This window comes from Dendronephthya gigantea, unplaced genomic scaffold (assembly GCF_004324835.1).
Source record: "Dendronephthya gigantea isolate DGI-Jeju-01 unplaced genomic scaffold, DenGig_1.0 000012F, whole genome shotgun sequence".
Classification (NCBI taxonomy): Eukaryota; Metazoa; Cnidaria; class Anthozoa; order Malacalcyonacea; family Nephtheidae; genus Dendronephthya; species Dendronephthya gigantea.
The window spans coordinates 465287-486017 of NW_021163022.1; the positions used below are offsets into that span (position 1 = coordinate 465287).

The window sequence follows — 20731 nt, forward strand, 5'->3', positions numbered from 1 at the left end:
GAGCACCCACTTTTAAGGCTTTTCAGATCGATTTTTAATCCAATTCATGCCTGCCTGCATGGCGAGACGATCAAATTGAGACACTCGACATGGTCTGACTATGCTAGCCAATCAAATGCCAGGTTTACAAATCTGTTTGACAAGTAAATATGAAGTTCACAAGCTTGCAACGAATTTGCAAAATTGAATATTTTTAAAGAATATCTTTAGCAAAAATCATGTAAAATCGACTATAATTACGTACAAATCCATTCTGGTAATGATTTAGCTAAACCCATGGACGAGACACGTCACAGTGGATCACGTACATAATGCCTGAACACCTGCAGTTTGTTTACCGCCTTGAAATATTCGGGCGAAGAAAAAAATCAAAAAATAAAAACAGTGAAGACGGAATATGGCGACGTGTTCAAACACAGGTTCAACGATAAGTTGGGATAAATTGTTCATTCGAGCACTTCATATCTCTCTAACAACTTTCGTTATAACTGTTCTTATTCTTAAAGACACTGGTAAGTCACCAAAATTAAACATTAAACTTTAGATTCTTCTTATATCCAGCCTGACGGCGATGACAAATTTGAAAATATTTATATCTGCATTCTACATTTGATAATGAAACAACAAATTTTCTCACTCGCATTGGACAATTTAGTATTAGTTTAGTGAAGGTCTCCTCCAAAAGGTATTTGGATGAATAACAGTTAGGATGGGACAATAATAATAGTGCTTTGCATGTGTATTGCTATGAACTGATTGGGTCATGATAGGGCTGTGAGTCTGTGACCAGAATTGACTACTTTTTATTTTTTTATTATAGAACTTCGAAAGTCTTTGATGCTTCTTCAATGGTATTACCTGCTGCCGTATTTTTTCATCCTAACCTGTTCAACTTTGTTTTATTTTATTGCTGGTTCTGTTGATCCCGGTTTCGTTGCCTGTGAAACTGATCATGCTATCATGGTTGCATATGAGGTACAAATTGTTGTATAAAGTTTTAGCAGTTGAATAACCAAGATAAGACTATGGCAGTGTGCCCCAGTGTTTATCCATCCATTACTTTTAGTTGAAACTATTTGAAACTATCTTAACAGAAGACGAAAGAAGACTCACATGAAGAAGGTGAACCATTGATTTCTGAAAGTTGTGAAGTGCTTGCAGCCCCACCATTTCATAGCATGCCAAAACTGCGCCGCTGTGGATACTGCAATATTATCCAGCCATTACGGGCAAAACATTGTGAAGATTGTAATCATTGTGTACATCGATATGACCATCATTGCCCATGGTTAGGAAACTGTGTTGGTGAAAGAAATCACAGATTCTTTTGGGCATTCTTATTGTTCGAAACCATCCTAATTGCTTGGTCTATTGAAATTGGATGGTGAGTTTGTCACATGAAATTTGTAGTGTATGGGCTGTCCAATAATATTGTCATGTTGCAATGACCCAAACTGTAACTAGATAGAAGAGGATTTTCAATGACCAAATGCTCTCGTCAATAGACTTGTGACATTTTGTAAATTAGCACTATTGAAAAGCAAGCTATAAGTGACAACCTTAATCCTGTATCTCACTTACCTTAATTTTTACAAATTTAATTATTTTTTTAAGGTATGGATTTCAGAGTAAAAAGGTGTGGTCAGACTGGGCATATACCAATGGCATACTCCTTCTTGTTATGTTGATATTAATCATCTCAATCATCGTAGTCAGCTTGTTGTTTGGTTGTCATTCATACTTGATTGTGATTGGTCGAACAACTTGGGAGCACATGGCTCATTCAAGAATCTCGTATCTTAAGATATTTAAGGAAGGGGTCAATCCTTTCCATGAGGGATATTTCAAAAATGTTTGCAAGTTCCTATGTCATTGTCGAGTACGCAAATGGGAGAATGTTTTTCAAAGAAGTAGTATTAATTTAGGAGTTTGAACTATTGTTTTCAAACAGTTTATTGTAAACAATGCAATATGTAAAATTACATCTTATTAAATGCAGACCTTTGATTAACAAGAAGTGTTAATACAAAATTCTTTGGCAGCAACATCAGTATTTCTAAGAGATCATAATTTGTGATACATTTTAATAGAACCTTTATTTTTGAAAAATAATGCGTAAGGAAAACTGAAACTTAAAGTGTAGCCTGTCGGTATTTTATAGTCTGTTATGTTGTGTGTGGACTGTATGTATCACTAAAGATGCCAACAAAATCCACAGCCCCTGGTTATATTGAGCAAGTATTTATTTATCATATATATATATATATATATATATATATATATATATATATATATATATATATATATATATATATATAACCTAATATTTTTGTGTCATTGTAAGAATTGCTGAATCACAGAATAGTTTTAAACGTTTTTGTTGCCTCATACCGTCATATATTTTTACTGGTCTACTTTACAAAATTTCTGATTCTGATCTCGTCCTCGAATTGATGATTATCGATGTGTTTTTAAAAATGGCAGGCCATTTTTTAGACAATTGCCACGAAAATGTGCGACCTTTTTAGCCTGTTGCGAGCTCCAAGTAATGCGACCTGAATGCGACTCTCTCGCAGTTTTTAAAAAAAACTACTTGCGTTGTTTTTCTTTCCCAAGTTACAAACGACATCTTATCGACCTTTCGCTCGAATATTTCATAACATTCTGGTTCTTCCGTGAAAACACCAGCAAGGAAGGAAGCGATGTAAATGACGATCACAAAGGTGGAAGAAATTATTTTAGAGTTCTCATCTAATACAGATTCGAAGAATATATCCCAATGTTCCCCTTGTGTCGGTTGAACAATATGCTCAGGCCAGATCATCTGGTTGATTGTTTTTTCAACTTTCTTTATGATATCTCGTTTGTCCTCGTCATTTCAAGTAACCTCCCCCTCAACAATTCTATCATCTCTGATACCATAGTAGATGTGACCTCCCTGGTGGTTGGAAAATGCTGAAACATAACAGCTGAGTTATTAACTAACGTGTCATTTTACCTGCAGGTTTACTAGAGCAATCAAAAGCCCGGCAATAGTTGAAATCAGAGAGAATCCTTCCCTTTTTGAGTGCCTCTTTTGACAAACAAGAGTTTCGTACGCACTAGTTCTTCTGTAAACAATGCTTTGTTGGCCCTACTCCAATCAACCATTTCTGGAAAATTGTTTTCTTTTGCAAGACATTCAGCTTTTTTGGCGCAGTTAAAAGCAATCGTCAAAAGACGAGTTCTTTTTTCTGGATTGACTTGTGAATGTCGATAATGATAAATCGACTGGACCAAATTAAATTGAATTTTATGATATTTGCTGAGTGGGTTTCCTTCAAGAATGGTTTCATGCACACTCATGATAATGCTCCTCGTTTTATCTAAACATGAACGGTCAACATTCTTTTCAATGCGCTGTCCATTAATACTACACCCAAGATGAGATGCCGCCAGAATGAAACATGCCTTCTTCCTTAGATTACTCACCATCTCAGGAGAATCCGACACATGCTGTAAATGTTCCAAAGCTCTTGCAGAAAGAACATCTGCAAGTGAATAGTCTAAATTCTTCGGGTCATTTAGAACTGTTCCAGCGACAAAAACGTATACAGTAGCTGTTACTACGCCTGGTTCAATAAGTTCAGTCTTTGACAAAGCATCATCTAATATTTTTCTGAGCCCACCAGTCTTATCTCCACGAGCACGTTTTAGTGCTGCTTCTAAATACAATCCGATCACTTCGAATATGAACGAATCTTCATTTCTTTTAGATAAAATTTCTTTGTATTTTTGCAGTAGTTTTCCAGCTCTATACAAACGTCCTTTGCGGATACACGCAGTAATTCTTTTTGAAAGAATTGATAATTTTATACTGTATAACCCGGATTTTCCCTGAAGACTTGAACTCTTTCCTAAAATAGCTTCCCAATCTCCGTTGTTAATTAAAGGCATTAGTACCTTATGAGTCTCAGTAAATGCTTTGCGAGCCTTCACTGAGCTCCATGTGATGCCGGAAGCTGAATGGGGATTTTTGGCATAAAATTGTATCCCAACTGGTTTCGAAATTCGTTTTTTCCAAGAAAGAAAAGACATTTTTTCAGCATTTCCCTTCACCATTTCATAACATTCTGGTTCCTCCGTAAACACACCACCCAAACAGGGAGCAATGTAAATAACGATCACAAAGGTGGAAGGGATTATTTTGGAGTTTTCATCTAACACTGATTCGAAGAATATATCCCAGTGTTCTCCTCGTTTTGGTTGACCATATTGCTCAGGCCAGATCATATTGTTAATGGATTTTTCAACTTTCTTTATGATATCTTGTTTGTCCTCGTCATTTGAAATAACCTCTCCCTCAACATATCCATTATCTCTGATACCATAGTAGATGTGACCTCCCTGGTGGTTGGCATATGCCGAAACATAACAGCTGAGTTTATTGCTTTTACCAGTCATACGATCTGCTAACGTCGTGCATTTGGATTCATCTGCTTTAAGTTGCTTAAATTGACACATTTTGCTTTCATCCAAATCACAATTTTTATCTTTATAAAACGTTTTTTGATGCGAGCAAGGTTTGACAGATTCTGGAACGTCTTTTCTGTTCATGACTTTCTTGACATTTTCTAGTGATTCGCGGGGATCTAACAGAAGGACTTGTTTTTCAGTTGGTAAATAAAGATTATAGTTGGTTGTTACTAAATAACCAGCTTTCTTAACGAGAATGACCAGGCTTTCTTTGTTCTTTTCAATACTTATTCTCGAGTAAGTCAGGTATTGTCCAATTATTGATATCATAAACTGTTCCAGCATTCGACTGACGGACGATGATAAACATACAGGTGAGTTGCCCTCATGATCGCAGGACAACCTGATGGTGACCTTTCCTCCATTGCTATTGAGCATAGCACAGACATCAGCTATTATTTTCTTTGATATTTTTGCTTTATACTTCTTGCTAGTTTTGAGTTTACATGGATTTACATCATGAAGTGTCTCGTCGATATTGTTCATCATATTGACTTTATTGTAGATATGTTCCTGTGTGATATGTGATATGTTCCTTCCACAGTAAAAGGCTTAGCAGTTGTCTAAAGTATACAAAAAAGACCTTTCTAAAGTTTGAGCTAAAGAATGCTTTCCACTAGACGGAATTTACGTCTAATTTACTTTCGTCTTATTAGAATTATGTTTTCCGGCTGCGAGGTCGGGATAGAAAAAATATTTTCTGAGCCTGAGGTAAAAAAAAGAACCCGAGGCCGGAGGCCGAGGGACGTTTTTTAGACCGAGGGGAAATATTTTTTCTATCTGGGCCGAGGAAAACAATAAGTAACGTATTTATTTTTTTACAAAAAGCGGCCTTCAGTCGTATTATCAATTTATCATTGTGTAGTCAGCCTCAGCAATGGCCACAAAAACATGATAAACAATCAAAACCTGAACTGGTTAATTTACTAAATTTCATTTCAATTTATCGTGCCTCATTCTGGTCCATATATTTTAAAGTACGAAAAGTCAAAAGTTTGCGAATAAATCTTTAGAAAAACAAAACAAATACGCTTTCGCTCGAGCATAAAATATAGGATTCCGATATCGTAAAATTCCGCCCAATCAGATTGCAGGAAAGTCTATAGGATTCCGCCCGCTGCTGATTTGTAAAAAAATATTATTGTATAAAGATAAAAATTCTAAAATATCGAATCTAATACTAGTAATTTAATTTAAAAAATATATCTTCTAAGGATTTTATTTGATGCATGTGAGTGGTGAATATTTGTTTTACTTAGTCTAAGAGATTATTTACTGTCTATATATAGACAGATCGATTAGAAAGTGATACTTTTTTTAAAAACAGCTTCCCACAGTCGTTGCTACTTCATCGTTCACAGCTAACCTAAATATTATTTATTAAATACTAATAATAATGACAAAACTGTGTTAGATTTTCCTTTCGTATCCTCTAACCCGAATTAATTAATGCAGAAGAAACCCAGAGAAGCAGAGAAGTGAGGTTATTCTTACTGCAGTAATACTGCATATGTAACTGATGCAATGGGCCGTGTCATATTGGTACTAAAAGCATGCAGAGCCCTTGAGTTGGTTTCACTTCAATGAAAGTTATGTGCATGCATGGTAATGAGGTCCCTGATGTACGCACGGGTTTCATGTTGGAAAGGTTAAGCCCAACAAATATGTGAGATTTGCAGACCAGAAACACATTCCTTCATTATCATATAAGCCTGGATCCTAAAGTTCAAGCTTCATGTAGCCCGTGCCCGTGAGTGCCTTTAGAGTTGATTGACAAATTAAATTTCAAACCAGCCGAGATGAACAAGGAGGGGTGAATAGTAAAAGTAACAAAGCCAACTGATTGGGTTAACTCTTTAGTTATTAGAGAGAAGCCTAATGGAAGACTTCGTTTATGTCTCGATCCGAAAGATTTAAATGAAGCAATAATAGGTGCCCATCACCAACACCAACTTTGGAGGAAATAACACCAAGGTTGGTACGCGGGTACATGCATGCAGATGATAGTAATACAGTTTTACCTATAGTATCAGTGAAAGTGTAAAAATGCAATGAAATAGCCAAGAATACATCGAAACGTATGCTCTCTTAGACAGCAGTCCCATTTCTACGTTTTGTATACCGAGTCCCTGAGAAAGAAATTGACACAAAAGATTCGATAAACCACCCTTGGTACGAACGATGAGGTCACAACCCTGTTGATTAGTGGTCTGGAAGTATCAGACTTGCATGAAAACGATCTTCCGTGTTACGAGACGTTTTATGTCACCCGAATTATACCTGTTTCAAAGAACCAAGTACCAACACAAGAAGACGCCGAAAACTGGCCGTATTTGGATGGAAAGTTATAATCTTACCTCGTCCCCACCACGATTCCTGCGTAGACGTGCTTATTGGTTCTAACGCGCCCGAAATTATAGAGCCTAAAGAAATCGTGCATCCCTAAGACGGCGCTCCATATGCGAGTAGAACGGTGTTTGCCTGAGGCCCAACAGGAAGAAATCGGCTACAATTGAAAAGACAAATTTCTTCGTGAAAACCGAAACAAAGTACCGGCTTCATCGAAAACTTGGATACCACTAAAGAAATGTCCTAAGACGATGTTCGATTCATGCAGATTGTTGAACGTTCAGTAAAGAAGACATCAGATGAACATTATGAAGTTTCTCTTCGGGTTACAGATGCGGCGTTGAAGATGCTCAACAATCGCGCTCAAGCTTTGAAAAGGATGAGTTATTCGGAAAAAAGTTTGAGAAGAATCCTAAGTTCCACAAGGACTACAGCAAGTTCATAGCAGATATACTCAAGTAAGGATATTCCAAAAGAATTCCAGTTGAGAAGCTTTACCGTGGAGATGGAAGAGTATGGTACCTTTCTCACGACAGAGAATACTGAATACCAACCTAAGGAACCAGAAAAGATTCGCGTGGTGCTGATTGCTCCGCCGAGCAACGTAAACATCTTTAAATAACGAACTATAAATACCAGGGCCCCGATCTAACGAACACGTTCCTAGGTGTGCATTCACGATTCCAAGAGAAGAGAGTTGCATTGTGTGGAAGGGATGTTTCATCAATTAAGAGTTGCAAAATGCAATCAAGACCTACTTCGATTTCTGTGGTGGCCAAATGGTGATACTACTCAAAGCATGCAAGAGTGAAAGATGACCTTTTTGGGGCAACTTCGTCGCCAAGCTACGCAAATTATGCACTACGTAAAACAGCTGATGACAAGCGTGCCTCTTATCCGGCTGAAGTAATGACCACCGTGAGGAAAAATTTTTATGTGGACGACTGCGTGAAGTCTGTGGCTACGGTAGAAACGTCATTCCAAATGAAAGGGCACTTGGAATTCAATGGTTCATCAGTACAGACACACTCGGTTATAACATTAGGAGAGACCGTTGACTAGAAGAGGATTAATGTCAGTCGTGAGTTCAGTCTGTAACCCGCTTCTTGGGTTTGGGATTACAGGATCCTCGACAGGATCTATGCAGACAAGGTCTAGCCGTCTAGGATGTGACGATGCTAGGAAATTGGCTATATCTTATCTCATTCCACTCCACAACAATAGAAATACATCTCGTGGCTCATCTGTCGACAAATTCCTTCAAAATGAAAGATGACGAAATGGCCAAATATAGATGTATTCATACCAGCAGGGGTTCCCTTTTAACAATCCCGAAGTAAAAGGCGAGATTGAGATGCCTTATTTCGAGCAGGGGAAGAGCAGGATCATTTAATGAAGATATTTCCAAAATTTTCATCTTGGCTACATCAACAATTATTCGTCGCAAGATGCATTTGTCTGGCAGTTAAAATTTCGCAATCGAAATCACAATGGTACACAAAATCATCAAGAAGGCAGTATTAAGCCCGTTTATTCGAAAGGATAAAAAGTGAACAGATAAAAAGTTGGAAGCGATTAGTATTCCAGTATATTATACTAATTAGTACCTAGTATTCAAGTATATTAGTAAGGGGGACGCTATAATGAAGTTCAATAACTGAATCTATAGATAACTTGTAACGCGTGTAACGCGTCGGTGGCCGTTGAAATCGTGCGTCGCTAAGGAAAGATGCAAAGAATCCTATTATTTTACCAAAAAAGAATTACGTAGTTGAAGTGATTATCATGCACTTTCATTATGAATCAAGGCATTCGGGACGAGAATATGTTTTGGCTGCCTTATGACAGCGATTTTGGATCATAAATACGAACTCTATGGTGAGACGACTCAGACAAGCATTATCATGCAAAGTGTCGAATGTAAACGGAGACAAGCAACTAATGGCAAACAAAATATGGCAGATTTACCCCTTACAAAAGTAAACCCCGATAAGCCTCCCTTTACTCACGTTCGAGTAGATTATTTTGGCCCATTCCTTGCTCGACAAAGACGAACAATGGTATAAAAGAGATATAGAGTTGTTCACGTAGAAATTAGAGCTATTCACGTAGAAATTAGCAATTTGTTGAACACTTCCTCGTTCATTATGGCCTTCCGTATAGATTTATTGCTCGAAGAGGTCAAGTTACTATCCGATATTAGTATACACCCGACTATTGTCTATTACAAATCCTACATTCTGATTGGCTACTCAACCATTGTCTATTCGTGATGGTGCACGCTTGGGAAAATTTCGCTCGCGCGACCGTATAAAATTGAATTATTTTTCGGTGTAATTGCGGTGTATAGATTATTTTCTCGAAATTAATATATCTAGGTACAGGGTTTATACTAAAACAATTAGACAACTCGCCTTTGTTGTCTATGGGCGAATAGACAACTCCGACTCGTTGTCTAATTGTTAAATGGTACAACCCTAGTCCGTGGAATTAAAGAATGATTTATTAAAGAATAGAATCAGAGGCAGATACACGAGTTTCTTATTCAGAAGGAGATTGAATGGCATTTTAACCCACCATCAGGATCCCACCACGAGTCCGTACTGTAAGAAAAGTATTGGATGCCTTAGTCAAAGGACAATTAAACCCTTAGTCAAAGCACACCCTGATATGCGAAGTAGAAACAATTGTCAACAGTCACCCTACTATACTAAAGTGTCTAGCGACCCAATTGACTTGGAACCTTTAACCTCAAACCACCTCCTACTTCTTCGTCAAGAGCCTTCATTGCCCCCTGGTATATATCCGACTTGTTTTTGAAACGTTGGACAAGGGAGTATTTGCCACAGCTACAAGGAAGACACAAATGGAACAAGGAGCAAAGAAATTTTAAAGTTGGAGTTATAGTTGTAGTTGTTGATCAATTGACAGCTTGAAATATGAGAATACCTGAATAACAGGAGTATTTAAAAATTTGAATGGACTAGTTCGTAGAGTAAAGTAAATTTTGGACCAACCTATTGTAAAGCTGTGCTTATATTAAAAACAATCGAAAAACTGGAACGATGTTCCCAATGAACAGATTCACATGAAAAAGAATGATGTTATTTGCAAATATATTGATATTTTGTAAACATGTTGGAAATACATTTCGTATTTAAGGGCCTGGTGTGTGGATTGCATTTGCATCCGTTGTGCAACGCAAGCGTGGGCGTTTAGCCGAATATATATAAGATCTCGTATTGTTAGGTGCCGTGTTGTTTTGTTAACGTATACTTTGGTTTAATACCTGCACGGCTGCAAGAATGTGGACCTAATAAATAAATAAATACATTGTCGCGTATTTTTATACACTTTGCAAGAATCTAAATGCTATCTAACTAATCTAAGTTCGGAACATTACAATCGTCTTATGTGTCATTAACCGGATAGTGCCAAATATCGTATACCCTGTAGGGAAATTCCCCAAAACGTTTTTGCATTAACAATATTACTATAATATATACCTTCAAAATCGCGAACAAGAATCAAGGATTCATAAAGAATAGTAAGCAACTTTTTTGCTTCTGAACTAATTTGATTTAATAACGACCTCCACTTGACTATAACATACTTCTATGACATACTTCGACTGAGGCAACTCACCTACCACTTGACTGCAATATTTGCGATTTAAGATCAATATATAAGTTTTCTGGCAAGGTGAATTCTTTCAGAACTGATATAAGAGACGCAAAATACGTACGTACCATCCGACACTAATTGGAAGGCGGAAAAGTATTAAAACAAACGCATAGAAATCTGTACTTCCGTGTATTAAATCATGAGCTTTTGTGAACTGCCGGGTTTAATTAATCAAGAAAGTTTTTATTTGTATCCAGGGGTAATCTTCCGGTATATAGATAAATCTCGCATAGGGGATTCCCCAGATATGCATTTTCATATGTTCAGGCAAAATACAAGTACAAAAGGTTGGTATATACCCATGTTTTTATTTTCAACATTCTATCTCATTCATTCTTGAATCATTCATCAATCATCAACTCTTATCACGGTTGTGTGCTCTTATGAAATGTTACGTTCGCGATGTGCTTTATATCAGCATTGTTTGCTGAATAAATGCATCTGATCGAGACATGTTTATAGACATCAAATGAGAGCAATTTTTATGCATGTATATAGTCATAAAAGGTGTCTCTTGACAGTCTATCGCAACCGGCGGAGAGAGTAGCTACAAAGGAGTATACTTCACTCTGTAGGTTCATGTCTATAATACGAGTAGAACTAATAGCCTTCTCTGTTCTACAAGACACCTAAAAAGCTATTTTTATTTTAGTTTGTAATGTTATGACCTGCTGGACGGTAATTAACTACGACTGAAAAGCCTATTGTGTGGTAAATATCGAGTATATTTATTGCCAGTATTCCTACTGGGTCAAGAAATTGTTGATTCATAAATGGTGTACACTGATTTATAGTATGCTGTAATGATGCTTTCTTTACTAAAATTGTTATAATGTAGACAAATTTTATATTATGATGAACAATAGAGACGAAACTGTACACATCATATGTTCTTGTAAACTCAAAACTGACAAAAAGTATAAGGAACAAATATTGAAGGAAGTGGCAGCTGCTGTATGTGCTATGCTCAACAGCAATGGCGGGAAAGTCAAGTTATATTACGATTCCAAGTGCAACCCAACCAAATTATTATCATCGTTGACTAGTCGAATGCTTGAGCAATATATGATATCAATTATTGGACCTCGCCTGACAGTTTCGAAAATAGATATCGAAGAGGTGAAAGAAAGCCTCGTTATTGTTGTTGAAAAAGCCGATTCTTTAATAACAACCAGTTATAACCTTTACTCACCCGGTCAAACACAAGTTGTCCAGTTAGATCCCCGGGAACCAGAAAATGTCGTAAAGGATATCATGGACAGAAGAGTCGTTCCAGAACCTGTGGAACTTGGCTCACATCAGAAAATTTTTCGTCGAGGTCAAGATTCCTATCTCAGGGAAAGCAAAATGTGTCAGTTTAAGCAACTTAAAGCAGATCAATCCAAACGCACGACGTTAGCAGATCGTATGACTGGTAAAAGCAATAAATTCAGCTGTTATGTTTCGGCATATGCCAACTACAGGGGAGGACACATCTACTTTGGTATCACAGTGGATAAATTTGTTGAAGGAGAAGTTATTGTGAATGAAGAAGATAAACAAGAAATTATAAAGAAAGTTGAAAAAACCATCAACAAGATGATCTGGCCTGAGCATATTGGTCAGCCAAAACGAGGAGAACACTGGGATATATTTTTCGAATCAGTGTTAGATGAGAACTCTACAACAATCCCTTCCACCTTTGTGATCGTCATTTACATTGCTTCCTGTTTGGGTGGTGTTTTTACGGAAGAACCAGAATGTTATGAAATGGTGGATGGGAAAGTTAAGAGGATGACGTTCATTGCTTGGAAGAAAAGAAAATATGACGAATTACTTCCTTCAAGAGGCATCATTTCTTATGTTAAACGTATCACGTGGAGCTCAAATAGAATTCGGGAAATTTACACTTCTGCAGATCAACTATTAACACAAAAGCTTAATAACGGAGAATCCATTCAGGAAATCTGCAAGTCTCTTAAATCAACATATCCTGATCTGAATGAAGTGAGGTTATTGATTTTGTCGAAGAAAGTGATGGCGTCATATCGATCATTTTGCTTCAGAAAAGCGGAAGGGTCAATACAGGAGTACAAAGCTGTTCTCGTGAGAACAAAAGATTCCGCAATTTTTGACGCGATACTTGCTTACATAAGTGTTGCTTTATATCGCGCCAGAGGAGTGAGGGAATTTCCAATAGAAATATTAATCTCTGACGCTTTATCCAAAGCAGAGATGATCGAACCAGGTCTTATCTCTGCTGCAATATATTTACTTGTTGCTACAATAAGAGGTGTTTTGTTATCAAAAGATGAGCAAGTCAGTAAAATAGCAGGTTACATCGTAACAATTCTTGCAACACGAGCTTTAGAACATTTACAGTACGTCCATGATTCTCCTATGGCTCGAGCAAACATGGAACAAAAAGCTCACATTACCTTAGCATTACATCACCTGGGTTATAATGCATATGGAATGCAAACTAGAAAGACAATCGATAGCAAGGACGTAGACAAAGCAAAATCCAGCCTTGTGAAAGTAGATAAATTAATCTTCGAGGGAAAATCTGTTAATAATTATCGCAATATACATTTTAATCTGGCGAAGGCACATCTTCTATATCGACAATTTGAAGTCAATCCTGATAAATCGTTGCTGCAAAATGCTTTTCAATTTTCAAAACAAGCAGAAAACCTTGCAACTGAATGTAATTTCCAGGAAATGCTTCAATATGCTAGAGCCTGCACGGCGTTTTGCACTGAGAGCTTGATCCGTTTTGAACTAAAGTCAAGGGGACAAACTAGAGACAATGGCACTAAGGAAACGTAAGAGAAGCAACCGTAAAATTAAACCTTGTCCTTGTTGCCATCTCTTGAGTTCCCCCAACAACAGTGCCCAAACATGCATGAAGACACACTCGTAACTGGTTAGATGGGCATAAAAGGCTTCCTGTTTTGGAGCGTCACTGCCTACACAGAAGAACATGCAGTATCTGCATGTTGTAGATATTGTTTCTCACAGACACAAGCTGATCAGGACGAGCCTTCTCATTGCATGAATTTCCATTGTTTTTTAGGTAAACATGATAGATTAAGACAACATTAGGCGCAAGGTGCATGCACTTTTCACACAGTGTTTTCTCAGCTATAACTTTTGACCCTGGTACTGAAAAGTTAGCTTTTTAGTTATTAAGAATTGTTTAACACATTGCATTGCGTAAGATTTGAAATGTGTGGTATATGTAGTTCGGTGGTTGCTCAGAAAAACATCGATAGAATAACCTTCTAAAATGTCTGTTAAAGGATCATCATAGGATTTTGGACATTAGCCGCTTGACATTTTTGAGAATCGGAATCACCGAGCATCGCATTTTTTTGAAGACGAGCTATTTAAAGACGTTGACTATGCCGCAATTGCAAACTGTAAAAATGTTTTGTATATTTCTCTTTACATCAGAAATATTATAGTTGTTACCATAAGGCCTAGTTTCCATTCAGTCGTTAGCTGTCGTTACATGTCTTTCCGTGTCTTTGGAATAATCGTGAAAGACCGATAACAAATTATGGGAAGAATCATGTCGTTTCCTGTCTTTTTATGTCGTTGAGATAGGATTTGTTCTATCCGAGCGACACTGTCTGTTTCTCTCAGTCGTTATCGGTCTTAGTCACGATTATTCCGAAGACACGGAACGACATGTAACGAAAGCTAACGACTGAATGGAAACTAGGCATTATTAACTATTCTTTGCAACATTCATACTTAGAGACTGAGAGAGAGGCAGAAGCAGAGAGGCAGTACAACAGACATGACTGTAAAGTCATTCTGAATAACAAACACTTCACTCTCAAATTGTAAACTCTATATTTCTCAACTATATTGACTCAACCATATATCAAATCCTTTTTATTGTTCGTTCTAACAACGACTACAGTAACTATATGACAACTATGCAAGTTCAACTCCAGGGGCTGTTGGTACCCAGCGCGCGCATCGTTACAATGCACATTATTCTCCTTCCTACTGTTTACACACGGATGTGTTGCCAAAGTATAAATACTCGATAAGTAATGAAAGTCTGCACCGAAAACAACTGACGCGGTTACCAGAAATTAGTGACATGTGATTTTCATACTAAACTAATTTGCATATAACTTTCAACAATAATGGCCTTTAACGTTTACTGTAAAATACATATAACAAAAGTACAACACCTAAAATTGCCGTTACCCTGGATGTTGCCCACTGTTTTCTATACGATATAAGACAAGTTTCCCACTTTACTATATAGTATGCGGTGTTTTACATTGCCATAAAAGCGATAATAAAACACATTCCATATTTTAATTCGTGCATCCCTGTATTACTCACTATGAACCCCGTTTACACTACAGTCCATTTTTTGGCATGGCACTGTTAAAATTGGTTTACAACGAAGGAATTATTTTAACATTAATACGAGTTTAGCCACCCAAAATAACCATTATTAGGGCTAATCTAATTAGGTGGCTATTATACAAGCATTATTCAGTACTTAGTATAATTATTACATTGCAGTCAATAGACATGCACTTCCAAAATTTATTCTCGGGAAATGAAAGCCATCCCACAAACAATAGATTACATTGCCCGCCTCATTTCCAAACTATTGTTTTGTGTGAAGTGTCTATGTTGACAAATTTTCGAACAAAGTCAAAAGATTATACTTTGGATATTTTGAGGTAGACTAGAACGATAACTGCGAATTACCAACCGGCAAAAAAACCGGAAAATTTTCAAATATTTTTTAGATGTTTCCCTTTAAGCTAAAGTCTCCAAATTTTTACACGAAATATAACTTGACATTTGGCAGCACTGACTTCAATTTTCCCTCTTGAGTTATCGTTCCAGTTCAATGAATTTGAGTACATAACGCCGTGCAAGCTTTGGCATATAAACATATATAACATCCTGATACATTGTCTTTACAAAATAATTTTGCATGATTCCGTAAGAGCAACAATGATGGATCTGTGAACAACAAGCAGTTCTCCTGCAGCCAAACCGACGAAATTATTTAAAGATCAAAATACCCAGCTACAAACGTTTTGAGGTCAATTCTGGACTTTCAATATTTTGAAGTGGGTTGGTTTGGGTTCGTTTCTTTGCCTTTGGCTTTGGATTGAGTGCAAAGCGTATCAAGTTCTCAATGCATAACGCTGTGCAAGCTTTAGCCCTCTGAAGCATTTCTTGGAAATTACCTTCTGTCGCAAGGTTTTCAGCTTGTTTTGAGAATTGAAAAGCTTCTTTTAGCAACGATTCATCAGGATGGATTTCGGATTGCCGATTTCGATGATATGCCTTCGCCAGATTTAAACGTGTGTTGCGATAATTATTAACCGAATTTCCTTCTGAGATTAATTTATCTACTTTCGCAAGACTGGATTTTGCTTTGTCTAAATCCTTGCTATCGATTGTCTTCTCAGTTTGCATCCGATATGCGTTATAACCCAGGTGGTGTAGTGCTAAACTAATGTGAATCTCTTGTTCCAAGTCTGCTCGTGCTATGGGAGAATCATGGACGTACTGTAAATGTTCTAAGGCTGTTGTTCCAAGAATTGTTGCCATGTAACCTGGTATTTCACTAACGGAACTTGTCATTGTAGCAACAAGTAGATATATCGCAGCAGTAGTAAGACCTGGTTCGATCATCTCTGCTTTAGATAAAGCGTTAGAGATTAGTGTTTCGATTGGAATGTCGCTTTTTCCTTTGACACGGTATAAAGCAAGCTTTATGTAAGCAAGTATCGCGTCAAAAAATGCAAAATCTGTAGTGTCAATTTGAAGAGCTTCGTATTGCTCAAGTAACTTTTCTACATTCCTGAAATCATTCGTTCGGTACGAAAACTTAATTTTCTTCGACCCAACAAATAATCTTACTTCCTTAATTTGACGGGGGTATTTTGATTCAAGAGATTTAGAGATTTTCTGAATGGATTTGCCCGTTGTATTAAGTTTTTGTGATAACACGTGGTCTAAAAAAGTATAAATGCTCCGAATTTTATTTGAGCTCCACGTGATACGTTTAATGCTGCGTGAACGCAATACCTTGTCATAATGTATTCTTTCCATCCATGCAATAAACGTCATTTTCCTTATTTTTCCATCCACCATTTCATAACATTCTGGTTCCTCCGTAAACACACCACCAAAACAGTAAGCAATGTAAATAACGATCACAAAGATGGAAGGGATTATTGTGGAGTTTTCATCTAACACTGATTCGAAGAATATATCCCAGTGTTCTCCTCGTTTTGGTTGACCAATATACTCAGGCCAGATCATCTTGTTGATGGATTTTTGAACTTTCTTTATAATTTCTTGTCTGTCATTCTGATACGAAATAACCTCTCCCTCAACTTTACTTTCATCTGTGATACCATAGTAGATGTGACCTCCCCTGTAGTTGGCAAATGCTGAAACATAACAGCTGAATTTATTGCTTTTACCCGTCATACGATCTGCTAACGTCGTGCGTTTGGATTGATCTGATTTTAGATCCTTTAATTGACACATTTTGCTTTCACTGAGACCAGAATCTTGACCTCGACGAAAAATGTTCTGATGTGAGCCAAGTTTCACAGGTTCTGAAACGACTCTTCTGTCCATGATATCCTTTAAGACATTTTTTAGTGGTTCTCGGGGATTTAACTGAACAACTTGTGTTTGACTGGGTAAATAAAGGTTATAACTGGTCGTTATTAAATAATCGGCTTTTTTAACATGAATGACCAGGCCTTCTTCGTCATCTTTCATACATATTTTAGAAGTAGCCATGCGAGGTCCAACTATTGATATAATTAATTGTTCCAGCATTCGACTCACCGATGATTTTAAACTTTCACATAAGTCACTCTTGGATTTGCAAGACAGTCTGACTTTTCCACCATTGCTATTGAGCATAGCACAGATAGCAACTGTTATTTCTTTTGATTTTTGTTCCTTATACTTTTTCTCGGTTTTGAGTTTAGTTGGGCATACGACGTGAACCGTCTCATCAACAAAACCATCGTTTTGTATCCCGGCTAAACTCGTGCACATAACTTTCCATACAACAGTTTCTTGAGAATAAATACACTCTATATATTTACCCGCAATATAGGTTTCTCAGCCGTAGTTACCATCTGAATAATTATAGACTGGCCATAATCTGCAAATATTGAGGTGAGCTTGCGTTAAATACGTATAAAATGGCTGTTATGTACATTTTTTATGGGCTTTCCAACTAAACATTTAAGTCGTTAAGGTAACTCTGGATTCCTTTGGTTACACTTATATTACTTTATTTAAATATATAATAAAGACAGCAAATGTCGTTTAAACTACCGAGCCGGTTGTATGAAAGTCGGATAGCGCTATCCACCGGATGGTCGTTTTTCAATCGCTTCAACGCTCGTTGTTTGATATAACTTTGATTAAATCTTAGTATTCCTAAATCAAGGATCCTCTTTAATAATTGTTGGTTGAAAAAATGACCTTTTACCTTGATTCTGGGTTGGGGGAACCTCGTTCCCAGAGACTTTTACCTTGATTCTGGGTTGGGGGAACCTCGTTCCCAGAGACTTTTACCTTGATTCTGCATGGGTTGGGGTAAAAGGTCTTTGGATCGGCCAGCCGCTTCTGACGTCTGATTGGTTAAATGATTTTCCCTAATTTATTTGTAATTAGCGGAAATAGTAATTATTCCGAAATAGTACAATCCCAATATGCTTTAATGCGACAATATTATCCGTTCTACGTGACGCCGCCATTTTGAAAATATTAGGCAAAATTTTATGATAAATTAGGCTTATTCCAAATATACACGAATTGTGGGTATTTTGAACGGCCGATCCCAGGGCCTTTCCTCTCCGTTTCATGCTTCTTTTCTCAACCCCCCAATATAAAGTCCTAAAAGACTCTGGGAACGAGGTTAGAAAATGTGTATAGGGACGGTTTGATTGCGAAAGCTGCGAGACACCACTAGTGAGGTTTATATTTATGCTCTACAAAAAAGATTTGAGCGTGTGTAAGTGGGCATACGTAGGAAACAAATATACGCGGATCAAACAATGCAAATTTAAACTGACGTTAGACTTTAGGGTTTTTGCCTACTTTTGTCTTTGAAATAAGCAAGTTTCCAAAGCGTTCGATTGCACTACAACCTAATTTTTATTTGCAGTTAAAATGACATAAGTTCAATAAATCTCTATGTGCTAAAATGAAAATTTTCGTACGATTTTAGTCGGAAAATATCAAACTGTTTTGAAATATTCCATATTGCAGTCGACCGACTAAAATCGTACGAAAAAATCACGTCGTGTGCGTCCATACCCTTCCCCGAAAAGAGGACTAGGTCCGAGAATGAAACATTTTGCCAAGTTTTACCAAGCATACCAAATTGGTAAACATATATTTTGCCGTTCTAAAAGCGCATGTTTGGTAATATGCGCCAGTGCCGCTTTGCACACACACGAGCATTCCGCGTAGCATAAAAACCCGGCGCAATTAAAAAATAACTCGGTAGAATTCAATTAAAAATTGCAAGACGATAACTTGTCTTAAAAGCAATAGAATATTGAAGCTAAAAAGCCTTTAGACTGAAAACCTTTTTTGCTCTAATATTATACTTAAGGTGTTTATACCGTTAAACTGTATGCAGTAAAAAAGTTTTAGCGCGTGCAGAAAACTCGACAGAAAAGCCACAAATGTTTCTATTTAGGGCACAATATTTTGTAATTTAGGCTGTTATATATAACAGAAGGCTCTGTACAGGGGTGAAAACATCATACAGTTTTATACTTTTAAGTCTTTTATATAAATAGTGTCATCAATCAAGTTATTAATTTTTTTAAAATTGTTAATTATTTTATTTGTTGTTCGGAGTATTTTTAGTCTTTTTTATATAGATTTGGCAAATATGAAAGCGATACGAAATTTATCAAAGAACGATGTTTGGAAGTGATCATAATAACTATTTATTTTTATCGAATCACGCCGTGGTTCTGTGTGGGCTTTTGTGGGCAGGCAGGCATGACCCGCATTAATTGCCATTGGACTTCTAAAATCCGACCCGAAATAATTTGAACTAGTATTTAAAACTTATCATACGGTTACGAATAAAAGTTTAAAGGCTTTCACCTTCAGTTACATTGTGAGGAACTTCTTGAAAACTATAATTAATAGGATCAAGAGGCAGGGTGAATTAAAATGTCGTATATTCATGGGATTTTCCCTAAAACGTTCATTGAAATACTCAACTCAAAAATAGCGAAATAGTAAACTGAATCTCTATAAGACTATATATGATCATCTTTACGTCTTACATGTAGGATGTATTCATGTTATTGCAATATTGGTTGAATACACATGCATGCACGAAATTTATATTTGTCGAATATGAAATTTATATTCGAGGTAGATTCTGGCCGTACTGCATGTAATCTCTACGGGAACAACTACAGACTGAACAATGTATGTAAAAGAAAGAGAACAGTTATAATTCTACTCCCCTTATTATTTATACTTTTATAGTAATTCGTTTCTCACCTTTGTCAATTGCAAATATTTTACCTAGACTCCCATCGAGCAGGATATCAGTATGGCGTAGTCAGCACAAATCCCACAATATATTCCAGAAGGCAACTCAAATTGCGAAGCATTATTATTCAGCTATTCTTTAGAAATTGATTGTTTTTACATTCAATGAAGATGGATATCAACGACGAAATTTGCATTTCAGCTAGACTTCAAACCTGGCGTGAGTCTGGGTAGATAATTTTTAATTACTTTCTCTTTTGTAAACAAAGGCCTAGATTATGCAGAAATGTTTCTTTTTTTCTCAACACTAAATTATCAATGTAATATCTATCATTTGTCAAATCACATGGGAATTCTGTGCGCAGACTGGCAAAATGCACACAATTACAATTTTCGCATCACACGCAATTAAAGCAGGTCATTTTTGTACAAATTGTGAGCGTGTGGGGTCGTCCTCGAATATTTTGACGCTTATGATATGCTACTGATGTAGAAGTGTAATAATAAAGCCGTATTATATAGGTATTAAAGAGCTATTCAAGTGGACCGCAAGGAATGCGATAATAAATAAAACCCGAGGAATGCTATATACGATAATCGGTATATGGGGAAATAACCGTATAGGGGAAAATAACCGTATAGGGGTTTT

The 20731-nt window shown here is 36.8% G+C and overlaps 4 protein-coding genes across 5 annotated transcripts; 2 read left to right on the forward strand and 2 right to left on the reverse strand.

The window, feature by feature from the left end:
- The first annotated feature begins 382 nt into the window (after nucleotides 1–382).
- On the forward strand, nucleotides 383–2233 carry LOC114518966 (probable palmitoyltransferase ZDHHC12). Its single transcript, XM_028539017.1, has 4 exons — nucleotides 383–512; nucleotides 821–975; nucleotides 1095–1384; nucleotides 1615–2233. The coding sequence occupies exons 1-4, from the start codon at nucleotides 398–400 to the stop codon at nucleotides 1931–1933; spliced, it is 879 nt and encodes a 292-aa protein (XP_028394818.1). The 5' UTR covers nucleotides 383–397; the 3' UTR covers nucleotides 1934–2233.
- A 106-nt stretch (nucleotides 2234–2339) lies between these two features.
- Nucleotides 2340–10703, reverse strand: LOC114519153. Its single transcript, XM_028539231.1, has 2 exons — nucleotides 10514–10703; nucleotides 2340–5078 (listed from the first exon to the last, which is right to left on the reverse strand). Exon 2 carries the CDS (start codon nucleotides 5002–5004, stop codon nucleotides 3043–3045), a length of 1962 nt encoding a protein of 653 aa, XP_028395032.1. The 5' UTR covers nucleotides 5005–5078; nucleotides 10514–10703; the 3' UTR covers nucleotides 2340–3042.
- A 96-nt stretch (nucleotides 10704–10799) lies between these two features.
- Nucleotides 10800–14355, forward strand: LOC114518985. Its single transcript, XM_028539036.1, has 2 exons — nucleotides 10800–10835; nucleotides 11201–14355. Exon 2 carries the CDS (start codon nucleotides 11401–11403, stop codon nucleotides 13354–13356), a length of 1956 nt encoding a protein of 651 aa, XP_028394837.1. The 5' UTR covers nucleotides 10800–10835; nucleotides 11201–11400; the 3' UTR covers nucleotides 13357–14355.
- A 62-nt stretch (nucleotides 14356–14417) lies between these two features.
- LOC114518983 lies at nucleotides 14418–20157 on the reverse strand. Of its 2 annotated transcripts, XM_028539035.1 has the most exons (3): nucleotides 20092–20157; nucleotides 15765–17713; nucleotides 14418–15534 (listed from the first exon to the last, which is right to left on the reverse strand). In XM_028539035.1, exons 2-3 carry the CDS (start codon nucleotides 17602–17604, stop codon nucleotides 15416–15418), a joined length of 1959 nt encoding a protein of 652 aa, XP_028394836.1. In that variant the 5' UTR covers nucleotides 17605–17713; nucleotides 20092–20157; the 3' UTR covers nucleotides 14418–15415. The 2 variants fall into 2 exon arrangements, with proteins under 2 accessions (XP_028394836.1, XP_028394835.1); XM_028539034.1 differs by having other exon boundaries at nucleotides 15447–17713.
- Between the last annotated feature and the right edge of the window lie 574 nt (nucleotides 20158–20731).

Coding starts and splice junctions, on each gene's coding strand:
- LOC114518966 (XM_028539017.1), top strand. CDS start 398: ATGGCGACGTGTTCAAACACAGGTTCAACGATAAGTTGGGATAAATTG. Junction 513..820: donor TCTTATTCTTAAAGACACTG/GTAAGTCACCAA, acceptor TTTTTATTATAG/AACTTCGAAAGTCTTTGATG. Junction 976..1,094: donor CTATCATGGTTGCATATGAG/GTACAAATTGTT, acceptor CTATCTTAACAG/AAGACGAAAGAAGACTCACA.
- LOC114519153 (XM_028539231.1), bottom strand. CDS start 5,004: ATGATGAACAATATCGACGAGACACTTCATGATGTAAATCCATGTAAA.
- LOC114518985 (XM_028539036.1), top strand. CDS start 11,401: ATGATGAACAATAGAGACGAAACTGTACACATCATATGTTCTTGTAAA.
- LOC114518983 (XM_028539034.1), bottom strand. CDS start 17,604: ATGTGCACGAGTTTAGCCGGGATACAAAACGATGGTTTTGTTGATGAG.